At 38.4% G+C, this 12,054-nt stretch overlaps 3 protein-coding genes across 3 annotated transcripts; 1 reads left to right on the top strand and 2 right to left on the bottom strand.

The window, feature by feature from the left end:
* Positions 1 to 336: 336 nt before the first annotated feature.
* On the top strand, positions 337 to 4,126 carry cUnh8orf76 (chromosome Un C8orf76 homolog). Its single transcript, XM_079470578.1, has 6 exons — positions 337 to 921; positions 1,471 to 1,566; positions 1,646 to 1,789; positions 1,957 to 2,228; positions 3,160 to 3,292; positions 3,489 to 4,126. The coding sequence occupies exons 1-6, from the start codon at positions 784 to 786 to the stop codon at positions 3,645 to 3,647; spliced, it is 942 nt and encodes a 313-aa protein (XP_079326704.1). The 5' UTR covers positions 337 to 783; the 3' UTR covers positions 3,648 to 4,126.
* Positions 3,387 to 9,784, bottom strand: fam83a (family with sequence similarity 83 member A). The gene is made up of 4 exons (XM_079470577.1): positions 7,349 to 9,784; positions 6,864 to 7,031; positions 6,198 to 6,322; positions 3,387 to 4,695 (listed from the first exon to the last, which is right to left on the bottom strand). The coding sequence occupies exons 1-4, from the start codon at positions 7,856 to 7,858 to the stop codon at positions 4,278 to 4,280; spliced, it is 1,221 nt and encodes a 406-aa protein (XP_079326703.1). The 5' UTR covers positions 7,859 to 9,784; the 3' UTR covers positions 3,387 to 4,277.
* LOC306902196 (uncharacterized protein) lies at positions 8,490 to 11,669 on the bottom strand. Its single transcript, XM_079470576.1, has 3 exons — positions 11,608 to 11,669; positions 10,517 to 11,470; positions 8,490 to 9,985 (listed from the first exon to the last, which is right to left on the bottom strand). Exons 2-3 carry the CDS (start codon positions 11,455 to 11,457, stop codon positions 9,217 to 9,219), a joined length of 1,710 nt encoding a protein of 569 aa, XP_079326702.1. The 5' UTR covers positions 11,458 to 11,470; positions 11,608 to 11,669; the 3' UTR covers positions 8,490 to 9,216.
* Between the last annotated feature and the right edge of the window lie 385 nt (positions 11,670 to 12,054).

Raw genomic sequence — 12,054 nt, 5'->3', positions numbered from 1 at the left:
TTCAAATGTACGCGACTGTGTAAATAAATGTATTACAATACATTTGCGTACATTTTTTTCGGTTGTTGCAGAATTTTGCTTAGCAGACGTTTTAAGATTTTGTTTAGCAGACTTTTGTTTGTGTTTTAACTGTTTACCAAATGTCTTTTTAATAAAATATATTTTAGCCAATGTTATTTTTATAGGGCTATTTCAATAAGAGGATGCATTTATATATTATTATATATCATTATAATATATATATATATATATTATAATGATATATAATAATATATATATATATATATAATAAAATATTATTACTTATATATAGTTGCAGGCAAACTTAGAAGCAACGTTGACCGCGGGTGCGTGTGTAAACGTCGCTGCCATATCTTGAAGGGCATTAGTGAATGGGGACTACAGGATTACATATTTTCTACAGATTTCAAAGCCTGGCAATCAGGAATTTTTGTATTATTTCTTTATGGAAAAACACAATTCCCTGATATGTAAATGAAGACATTCATAAAACGTCGACTTAATGTGTTTTTTTCTAGCATTTTGACCACTCCAATATGGCGCTGCGCAGCCCGATATGCGTGCGCGTACCACGCCACACTGAAGTACCGCGAGCGCGCGTCGGATATAAGGAAGTTACGTACGTTGAATAGCATAAACAAACAAACGAAACGTCATAAAATGTTTCTCTTTTATTAGATTTTTGAAACAGTCATTTTATATTTTGCGCTATGGTTATCAAATATGTGAAAACATTGTATTATAAATGAGGCGATGCAGTAAATGACAGTATATTCACGCACGTGTGTTTTTATCATGGAGATCCTCGGCAGCACGTTTGATGATTCCGTGTTTGAAGAATCGCGGAACAAAGTCGCGGCAGTTCTGCCCACATACGAGCCTAAACTCTGCGAACCCGAGGTGGGTTTAATTCATAACACTCACAAACAATCGTGGTAATAATACTGGTAACTTACCCTGATACAGTGATCAGCCCTATTGAAAAGTAAGGACCAGTACAGACATGCTAATGGATTTGTTGGCTTTGATAGGAATTGTATTATTGGGTCTGTCTACTGGTAATGTGTTGGGTTCTGTTGGTGGGATGGTAATTTACAGTTTCTGGCAGATGGAAATCAATAGCACCATTACATCTTCCTGGAAGAGGACCCAAAACAAACCAGATAAACGACTTATAAATGGTTTATAATAGTATTAAACAAAAACCCTGGATACTATCAACATAGTGATGGCATACACTCACATATGCATTTACTCTGACAATTTTGATTATAATAATAATAATGTATAATTGGTCATCATTATGTTTTATTTAATTATATGTTTATAATCATGCAGGTGCATGGGGGACCTGGGAATATTTGACTTTTAAAACACTTAAATCACGGAGGACTGGTCATAAATCACTCAAATCTCATGCTTTTGTATTTTCTTGATTCTCTGAACTAGTGGTTTTGTCAAGATGGAAATATCGAAGATGCATTAGAGGAGCAAAAAAGCCTTAAGTTCAGAGGAGACTTGGCCTACAGGAGGAAACAGTATCAGGTATCTGATGGCATGGCACCCTTTGTAAACGCGTTTTGTTAGTCATGTAGCTAAGCATGGGATATTTTGCCAATGACAGGTGGCGTTGGATGAATACATGTCCTGCCTCACTCTGGTACCTGCTGGAAATACGTCAGTGAAGCGAGATGTTTTGGAAGGGATTGCACGATGCTGCTGTCATCTGGGACGAAAAGAGGAGGCTCTTAGAGCCTGCGAGAAACTGGTAAAAATATCACCGCAGATGTATGTTGTATAAACTAAATACGTCAGATGTTCTCTTCCTGTCTAAGTGAGATGTAATTGGTCTAAACTACAGTTATACTGTTGATCAAAGTTCTGGCTTTATAAGACTAGTGATGTGCTAAATGTACTTTTCATTTTATTTGACAGAGGTTAGAGATTTCCAACACCTGCCACCTAACCTGCGTGCTACAGCTGGAACTGAGTATTCATGAACACCATCGAGATCTGACAAGCAGCATCTCCAGCCTGCAGCAGCTGTGCTGTATTCATCCGTATCATTCCGGGTACTGGCTGAATCTAGCCATGAGTTATCAAAGACTTCTGGAGTCTGAACGCTGCCTGGAGAAGCAATCTGAAGATCAGATGCAGACAAATAACATTTTAAACCTGAAGACCATCATGTGTTTTATTAGAACGAGGTACCTCAACCACAAACAAATGAGCGACATATATACTTTTTCAAAATCACTTTTATGTTATTCTGATACATAGAAGCTCCAGACGGCATCTAAAACGGTCGGTTAAATTGCGAGTTATATTTTTCCAGAGATCGCCACTGGCGAGCATCCAAATGGATTCATTTTTAAAGTGTTTCAAACAGAAGGGCCGTACTTTTTAAAAAAGCAAGCAGCTGGGCTTTACCCCACATGCACAGCTTTCTTTTGTTAAATTGTATTTGAAGTGATCAACATAGTAACGTATTAACACAAGACCTTTCGTTTTGCTTTGAACTCTAAATGTAGCCTATACTTTTTATGGAGTATATACAGTATACTATATAAATATGATGGGTCAAATTAATTCAGGATGATTTGGTCTGGTGTATTTAGTTTAAACAGTCTTACCATGGATCAATAACAAAGGTTCTGCCTCTGATGAACCAAATCTGCTGTCATCTTCATTTAAATGCATAGACAGGCAGCATTTTAAGACTTGTTTATACCTGTGTACAAATGTACACACATTTAAAACTATTCCATTGTCAATTCTGCAGATTTGCCCCGATTTTCAGCACAGGATTAACAAAAAAGTCTGCAGATTCTGTATGGCCTTGCTTATGAGAAAAACAACTTGAATAAACTCTGTGCGAGCAAAACATATAAGAAAGAAGATGTACACACAACAGGATAACTAATAGTACGTCATTGAGAGATTTAAGTTAATTTTATATAGATAAATAGGAGCTATATCGGTGACACCCTATCGGTGTAATACATTTTTGTCTGGAGCCCTGTAGTGAACACATTTGTTGAGCTCCAAAAGTAAATATTGACAGACTATGAACTTTAGATAAGCTGTTCATTAAACAGATGAAGTCATTGTTTGGTTTGTTCGTGTGATTCTCCTTAGGTTGTTAATTGAAATCCTGAGGATTCAGCAATTCTCATTCGTGCTGGAGAACAGCCAGAAGGTTCTACAAGAGGTTGAGGAAGCTCTACAGGTCCTACATCCAAACGAGAAAACGCTCCAAACAGTGTCTGAGGTCAAATGAGAAATTAACACTGTCACATCACAAATCCACTTTTATATGTGTCTCAAGTTTTTGTAAAAAGCACAAAACGTTTAAAGTCACAGTTCAACCAAGATATTATAGTTTATTTTTATTACATTACCCTTGTGTTTCATGCTAATGTCCATCCATGGTCTCACACTTTGTTTTTCGTCTACTGTATATGCAGGTGATGTCAGAAGACCTCAACCCAGATAAGATGAGGGAGGAAAACCAAGATGGAGAGAGTTTATCGGGTCTTTATATTAAAGACTTTGATCACAGATGGTGGACCAAATTGCAGAAGACAACAACTCTATCCATGTACACAATACCGGTGGACAGATGAATACATGTTGTGATTGCATTTCAGAAAACAAATGTTAATCTTTTATTAACAGTTTTATGTACATTTACTGCTACAGAGCAAATCATATTGAACATTTTGAGCAAATTGAGCACCAGTATGTATGTAACGTTATTGCAAACTGTACTCATCTGACCTTTTCCTAAGATACAGTATAAGCTTCCCTTAGGTTACTTTGAAAATTAAACATTACAGAATGCAAACAATTGTATGTTAAATTAATGTAAACAGTACTTATTTGACTTTCTATGAAACTACCCTTAGGTTGTTCTACCTCAGACAAGCTATAAAAAAATGTGAATGTCAATTTTGAGGCATGAACCTGGTTACTCTTTAGACGAAACTGTACACAAATTATGATTATTGATATTATTATTTTTTCAATAATGTAAACTTAATCTAAAACCAAACACAAAGCACTTCCATAGACTTTCCATAGGTTATGTAATATGGCGGATCACATCAGGGAACTTGTTAAGGTCGGGCGGGGTTTAGCAAAGCATAACACACACCTATCAGTTAGTATTACAATTAATACAAAAAAGTTATACTAATTTACTTTTGTAGGTTTTACACATGGGTTGTTGTTAATCTTGAATTATAAATCTTGGATTAGCACCAGTGAGAAGATGCCGCGGCATCTCTACTGTTCTGCACTGGCCTCCAGATCTGTCCCCTAGTGTTATAATCTTTGAAGAGAGAGAACTGAGATGGAATCGTGTGATGGATCGTGTTCCTCCATGGAAGCCACTGAGATCTTTGCGGTGCAGATGAGAAACTCCTCGGATTCAGAGGTTTCTGCTGGAAATGATAAGCCTCTGAGATGCCTGGCGGGCAGATCAGGGTCTGTGTTTGCTCCAAGGGCGGGGGGCTGTATGGATCAGAGGCACTGGATGTTTGACAGGACAGACCCAGCACTGGTTTAGAAATGGCATATAGTCTGCGAAACTCCAAATCAAAGGGTTTCACCCCGCTGCCTTTAAAGAGCACGGCCAAGCTTCTGTGAACCTTCCAGGAGAGCCAGGTGAAACTGTAAAAGAGTCAAATTCATCACGTACAGGTGTGCAACATTAAAAAAAACACCAAAAGTAAGAAGGCCAATCATAATTCAGTATAATGGTATGTGGGAGAAAACTGACCAGTCACAGTTTTTGTTAAATTAAATACTCAACAATAGAGAGAGATAGCAAGAGCGAGTTTTACGACTTAAGATTTCTTAATGCATATTAAATTCAGGGTGTCCGTGGGGTCTAAGCCGATAAATAAATTGACAGAATATTAAGACCATAAAAAATTCTTAATTGCCATTTTCCAAGGTGTTACATTTTGTATCGTTTTTTCATAATTTTCATGTTACAATAAGCTTTTGTGGGCGGAGTTTGGAGGAGAGATGAAATGGTTGTCAGTCAGAATTGCTTGCATGGATGTTTTTTCTTCTTTAAATCATTCTGCAGTGAAGCCAATAATAATCCAACCGTTTTCGTTTATTCATAGTTTTATCTTATAATGTTGAAGGACGCTTGTTGTAGAGTACATTCTTTCGGCAGTCAGTTATAGGCCTAAAATAGTCTATTCAAGAAGGGAGAGGGCTCCATTTTTGTTTCAATTTAGCCTACCCCTGTTGAAAAAACAGCATATGATGGGTTAGGTATGTTTTGATGCTGGCTCGACCATCTTAAACCAGCTAAGGACCATCTTAAACCAGCACATGACTATCTTAAACCAGCATCAAATATACCAAACCTGTTTTGCTCAATTTTATTTTTAAGTTATATTGTATTATATTGAAAAGCAAGATAAAATATAAAAAGCAAATTTTGACCATTCAGTTTATGAAATAGTGAAAAAAATTGGCTTTTATAAATTAAAGAAATAAGAAAAGCCGTTTTTGGTGTTCGGCCACGTGTTTCATTTGTATTTGACTTCGGCCAAGAATTTTCACTTCCGTGCATCCAAAGAGGTCATATGCCAAAGTTTGCCTGAATTGAATCATTGGGTGGGTAGGCGAATAGTGGGAGGTCCATTTACAACCGGTTGTTATGCAACATGGTTGGAGGATAAAGAGTTGGAACCGTGGCTAAGGGGTCATCTCTGGGAATAACCGTGAGGTGTACTGTACTGCTCTGTGTGTCAGAAGGCGTTTAGCGTAGCCTTGTTTCTCTTTCTGATAAACCTTGCATTGGGTTAGTCACTCAATTCATTATCTTGTGCTTCGTTCCCACCCTTCTGAATTATGTTGAATTAATAAGGAGTTATTACAACACTGTTCAGTTGTGCTATCTTACAATCATTATATAGTAAGTGTAAGTTAAAGTGTCAGTGGAGATGAGGTCTTAAAATGTCTTGAAAGAGTCTTGAAAAAGGTCTTAAAAAGAATTAAATTTAGCATCCTGATTCCTGTATATACCCTGTAAATTCTGCCTTTAAATGTCTATTCAAAGTTCAAATGGTGTTTGTGCATTCAGCAGTTGGAACTGCAAAAAACGTCAAAGAATAAAAAATAGAAAGCAGGATACAAGAATGTAACTCTACCTGTAGGAGCCGACCAGCGCCTGTGTGCAGTCTACAATGAAGAACTTCTCTTTCACCTGACCAGTGAACTTTCTCCCTGTTTTGGCACAGTACGTTTGACCCTGAACGCTACGAATTGACATTCGCTGTATGAAGAGAAGCAGGGAAATAAGTCAAGACTTTCGTATAAGGTCCCCGTGTTCTATTTTCATGGCTCTATCTTCACCGCAGGGTTTACTGTAAAGTCCTGTATGTTCCATAAACTGTACAGCAAATACATAAATAACTAAATAAATGCAATATGTTTTTTATTCTCAAAAACAATCATCAAACTATGCTAAAAAGATATTAAATACAGGTTCACGTGGCTTGTGCTGACCATAATGTTTCATGTCATGTTATTTAAAGTAAATGTTAGTGTTATCCTTTTCGGGACTGTGTTGGATTGCCATTTTGGAAGAAACAACAAGGTCTCTTCGATTCCGTGCACGCTGCATGGAATTTTGTTTTAATGCGGTTGTCAATTACTGCATTTTTCGCTGGTTAATTCAGTAGCAGAATGTGGTTTTCACTGTCTTAATTTAGTGAAGTGTGTACAGAACAGGATTAAGCTTTAGATCGTGAAGTGACAACCACATTTATCTGCGGTGTGTACCTTAGAGAGTTAACAAGAGGAGCAGAACTTACAGTAAGATGTGACTTGTTGATCTTTAAATGTTCACACATGTCCTCAAACACCTGTAAATTGGTGTGGTCCAAAAGCAGATAGACATAAACACTGCGCTTTCTTGTTGCTTCCAGTAGATCACAGAAAATCTCCACATCGCTGAATGTGTCCATGACTATTGCCAAAACCTGTGCAACAAAGGAGTGACCATTTGAAAAAAAAAAATCCAGATTGTCGTATAATAAAAATGTTTACAATTTTAAAAATGCCAAGTGTCTCTTCCATGTACCTTAATGTGAAATTTTATTTAATTTATAAAGCAATAAAGGCACTAAATGAATTTCACACAACACCTGGCATAAGGAAGAAAACATGCCATACGTTTTCCTTGCTATGGTCTTGTATTTGGCTTTATTGTCATAAAAATACATTTCTGTCACAAACAACATTCAGAAATGAAAAAAATCAAAGAGCTAATTTGACTGTCAAACATTTAGGTTCTTACTTTAGTGGCTTGCCTGATTAGTTCCCGCAGCAGGTCTTTTGTAGTAGCGGATTTAACAGACTGGAAAAACACCTCCACACGAGGAATGCCTTGCAGGTGGTAACTCCAGTCAGCTACCGGCCAGCCATAGTCAAGAACGGGGGGCTCGCTCTCTGTGGCCAAAGGAAAGTACGTCTGCGAGGACACAGATTGAGAAGCGGACATCTCTTCATCCCCATCTGTCTCTTCATCCTCAGCGATGGGCTGTATGACATTGTTTAAGATGTATGCTTTCTCCTCTGCCGAAAGAAAGTTGGCTTCGTTCTCCTTGTTTAACATATCCTGGTATCCGGTCAACCCTGTGTCCAGAAGGGCATCCATGGCCAGGCGTGTGCTCTCGTTGTGACTCAGATCAACCACAGACACCAGACGGTTTGGCTTTCTCAGCGCCTGAGCCCTCCGTCTTATCTTCCCTATAATTTTGGGATTCATGAAACGCTGCACATACAATCCATTACCTGCAAGGTTCATGTTGATCTTCGAAATGAGTCTTCGTGCTCTTCATGCACCGTGCATCTTATCATCTCATGGTACACTGGGCATTTCTGCTTCAATTTGTCAGGTTTTATATGATCTGTGAGTTTCAATGTGAATTTCAGTGCTGCCCTAAAGCCTCAGGGAAAGTAGTTAGTGGTTTTTCCGAAGACAAAAGTAAAAAAGGAGGGTAGTAATTGCGTTCACAGATGGCTTTTGCCCGCAGGTTTCGGAGGGTGGGGATGTGAGTTTTGCAAGTGAGGTGAATAAGACTGATTTTTTTGTCTGTTCCAGCTAATAAAACACAAAGTGTGAGTGGCAGGGATGAAGATACAGCCGTCAGATTGACTGTAGTCACAATGTGTACCGATGCCTCAATTGATAAAAACATTAAACGTAATCCTCTCCAGCCAGGACACACCTGCTTAGCCAATGCCCTTAACAATATTGAACATTTACTTTCATTTTAGGTTGTTTAACATCTGTGGTTTATTAGTTAAGCCTGTTAATAGTTCACTAAGATTGTTTTCTCTATAAATATATATAGATCTTGTATTTATATTTAAAAATACACATTATAAGCATACACCTTCAGATCAAAGGAACACTTAAGTGACCCTAAACGTTTGAGCAATAATGTTTATTAAAGAGGGACCACAATATAATCTTTGGATTGGCTCTGTATACTTGGGCCAGTAAGCAACTATCCAGCACACCCTAGCAACCACATAGCAACGAGCTAAAAACTACTCAGAACATCCATAGCAGCTCCAAAGCAATGCCCTAGCAACCACCACAAATACCTAGCAACTCCCTAGCAACAAGCTGAAATCCACTCAGCATCATTACTTGTCCTTTTTATGTATATCATGTCATAATATCCCATGCATGTTATTTTAAAGTGGTTTTCATGATGCACACATGACTATCCCAACATGTTAGCCACATCTAGACAATTCCATTTCAGTAAACACTTTATACTCAATGCATGACATCTGAAACGCCTTCTGTAGACAACTGTAAGATAGTAAACTAAATAATGCTTACGGGAATGTGGTGTAATCACAAAAAACAACAATAGTATTAAGAACCGCTCATGCAAACATGCATTAATGTCTGACTCAGAGCACTGTGGCTGTCATGCATGTATAAAAATTGTTTAAAGAGTGATGCTTAGCCTTACTCAAACAAAAAACCTCCCTAATGTAACATTGTCTTAGCAAACATGTAGATATATAGCTAAAATAGTTGTATAGACTTTTGTATATGCTATCATGCTGAATGATAGATTTATTGTATTACTTACATGGTCAATTCCAATGTACTTTTTGTTAGAGCAACATCATTCTTCAAATTCACATAAATTTGCAAGAATCTGATCTTTTCCAAAACACATCTTGTTCCAGTAGCTTTGCTGCATATCTGGCAAAGGCAACTTTCTTGTGGCTTGGTATGGCTTTGTTTAGCATCTCCTTAAGCTTTGGGAAGTCCAAGGTTTCCGGATGATTAACAGAAACCAGAAACAAGTTCTGCTGGAGACCCATTTCCCCCAAGATTCCCTCAGCCCATTCCCTGACCTGCCCAACAAACATTTCTTCAATCAAATCAGCCATGGAGATCACCAGGTAATACTCTTTCCCCAGTGATGACAGCTGCTGCATTAACTGTACGGTTCCCAATCTAAGTCTTAAAGGAGACACCAGTATGAACACATCACAGAAAGCAAACATGGAAGCGACAAGCTGAGCTGGGTTGAAGCCGGATGCAGAAGGTTCGTTATCAAGTCCACATATTTTTCCAAGGCCAGGAAGGTCCCAAAGACGGATATTGGGGAACTCAGGGTAGGGATATTCTGTCGGCTCTTTGGTAGTTTCAACGACACCAGTTGGGGCAGATTGTTCCTCGTTGTTATTCATGCCCAATAAAGCATTGACCAGGCTGGAGCTACCACAGCCCGTCTCACCCAACACACCGATATCCAGACGAAAGTCATCGAGAGATGTAAGAATTGCCAGAAGCTTGGAGGGATGGTCGGTGACATCTCTAGGCTGTGAGAGCTTGGAGATCAAGCTGAGGTCGTCTCGGCTTATCTTCCGATAGTTTAAAGCGGTGGACACCACCACCCTTCACAGTAAATATGTTGAATTTGATTAATAAATAAATTAATAAATGTGGATGTTGAATAAATTGAAATATAAAAGTCATAACTATTCAAGAATAATGACAGGTTTGGAGCAGCAAGAATTTGCCTTTTGTGGCTTTTGAACAACAAAAGCACTTTTGTAATGGTAGACTTTTCTATTACTGTTGAGGGAAAAATTATCCCAAAAATTACATTTTTTCATCATTTTCTTCATCCTCATATAATTTCAAACCTGCATGACTTCTTTTTTCGGCAGAACATAAAAGAAGATATTTTGAAGAACATTGGTACCCGAACAATATTGATCCCCATTGACTTTCATTATGGACACAAAACATTTCTCAAATATCTTCTTTTGTGTTTCACAGAAGAAAGAGTCATCTACAAGTTTTGAACGACATCTACAAGTTTATTACAAAAAATAATGACAGATTTTCTACTTTTTTATGGAAATTCACTTTGTCCCACATGACTCTTACACATTTCAAAACACTTAGACTCAATGGACTTACTGGGTTTCATCAGCAATGAATTTAGGAATCCGAAGCTCCTTCGTGGTCGCCACCAAGAACTGACTATATGCTTTTTTCTTCAAGTCAGGCAGGGCTTTAGCAAGAACCCCACTTATATCCTTCATCTCCACAAACTCGGATGCGTCCGATGTATTTGAAGGACTCTGGTTGTCTGTTGCTTTAGCCACCTCTCCGAATGCTTCTTTCCTCCTCTTCTGCAGCTCCAGATTACGATCCCTCATTCTCTCCCAAGCGCAGGTCATGCACGGCCCTGAGGGTTTTTCTTCGACCACGTCCCACACCGTATCAGCTTTCACCAGAAAGAAAGGCTTATCTCTGTCGTGTAGCTCCATCTTGAGCCACATGTGGTCCTCCTTGCGTTCTTCTGTCGTGAGGACCACCAGAACATCAAACTGTGTGGAGTCATACAACTTGCTGTTCGTCTTGATAACTGAATTAGAAATCGGATGGTCCTGCACAGTCCTGACGCGAACATTGGAGATTAGACTGTGCGAAAGCATTGAGTCAAAATCAGGAATGCCCCAGCCGATGTATTCGGAATGTTCCGCTATCCGTACACGTTTTCTCCTGCTGCTCTGACGTTTAGCATCTTTCGGAGGCTGTATGTCATCTTCTTCTTCATCTTCCTCCGAGTCTTCCTCATCATCTTCATCTTCATCCTCATCCTCCTCTTCCTCATCATCATCACTATCTTTCAAATCCTCTTCTTCTGTCTCCTGGGTCATGTCAAGCCCACAGACGGCAGAGGCGAGCTGGGCATTGGCATCAGGGGTTCCTCCAGTCACTGTTATGTCTAAAGGAAATCGCTCGAAGAGCTCAAGAGCCATCAGTAGCCTGTCTTCAAACCCAGCAGTCCGGAGGGAAAACCTCCATGGGGCCTGCAAACACTTTACCTGTTCTTCAGAGAGCTTTCCATCCATTCTCAACTTTGCCCTGAAAATAAAAAACAACACATTTGTTTTTAGCAGTATATCTTGTGATTTATGAGAAAATATTGACAAACAGACAAACAAAATTAAGTTGTGCACATAATACTTTACACAACATAATAGACAGCAGTCAACTCTTACCTGTAATGTAACAATTAAGGAGTTCCAGGATAATGTGTTCGTTCCTTAAATATCCCTAAAAGAAGGTGTTAGCAGAACAGTCAGCTGATTTAAGTCAATAGCTTGTATGTATAAGACACATTGTAAACAGTTCTATCAGGGCGTTTTTGTTTGTTAAGCACTGTAGTCTACCTAAATTATCGCCTTTGCTTCCACAGACATGATCCAAATGTGCACTGCGAAAACAGAATTTCAAACTTAGTATTTCTGTCTTGTTTGTCATCGCAAATATCTAAAAAAATGATATCAAGATACAAAAATGCAAAACGGCCAAAGACATACAATTTTTTTAAAAATGAAGGCACCTTAGATAATAAGTACTAAAGTGGTCAAACCTTATTCAAGTTTTTCTTGTTTACAAAGAACAATATGGGGTTTTAAACATGATCTATTGACAGAAATGCATTA

The sequence above is a fragment of the Barbatula barbatula genome, assembly GCF_947034865.1.
Source record: "Barbatula barbatula genome assembly, chromosome: 12".
NCBI classification, from domain to species: domain Eukaryota; kingdom Metazoa; phylum Chordata; class Actinopteri; order Cypriniformes; family Nemacheilidae; genus Barbatula; species Barbatula barbatula.
The sequence above is the reverse complement of the archived record's forward strand: the minus strand, read 5'-3'. Positions and strand labels throughout refer to the sequence as shown.

What these genes read in the sequence shown, in the direction of transcription:
- cUnh8orf76 (XM_079470578.1), top strand. Translation starts at nt 784, where the DNA reads ATGACAGTATATTCACGCACGTGTGTTTTTATCATGGAGATCCTCGGC. An exon ending in ACAGGAGGAAACAGTATCAG is followed by an intron (nt 1,567 to 1,645) that starts GTATCTGATGGC and finishes TGCCAATGACAG; the next exon opens with GTGGCGTTGGATGAATACAT. An exon ending in TTAGAGCCTGCGAGAAACTG is followed by an intron (nt 1,790 to 1,956) that starts GTAAAAATATCA and finishes TTTATTTGACAG; the next exon opens with AGGTTAGAGATTTCCAACAC.
- fam83a (XM_079470577.1), bottom strand. Translation starts at nt 7,858, where the DNA reads ATGAACCTTGCAGGTAATGGATTGTATGTGCAGCGTTTCATGAATCCC. An exon ending in TCAACAAGTCACATCTTACT is followed by an intron (nt 6,323 to 6,863) that starts GTAAGTTCTGCT and finishes CTCTTCATACAG; the next exon opens with CGAATGTCAATTCGTAGCGT. An exon ending in GCGCTGGTCGGCTCCTACAG is followed by an intron (nt 4,696 to 6,197) that starts GTAGAGTTACAT and finishes ACTCTTTTACAG; the next exon opens with TTTCACCTGGCTCTCCTGGA.
- LOC306902196 (XM_079470576.1), bottom strand. Translation starts at nt 11,457, where the DNA reads ATGGATGGAAAGCTCTCTGAAGAACAGGTAAAGTGTTTGCAGGCCCCA. An exon ending in TTCATTGCTGATGAAACCCA is followed by an intron (nt 9,986 to 10,516) that starts GTAAGTCCATTG and finishes TTTACTGTGAAG; the next exon opens with GGTGGTGGTGTCCACCGCTT.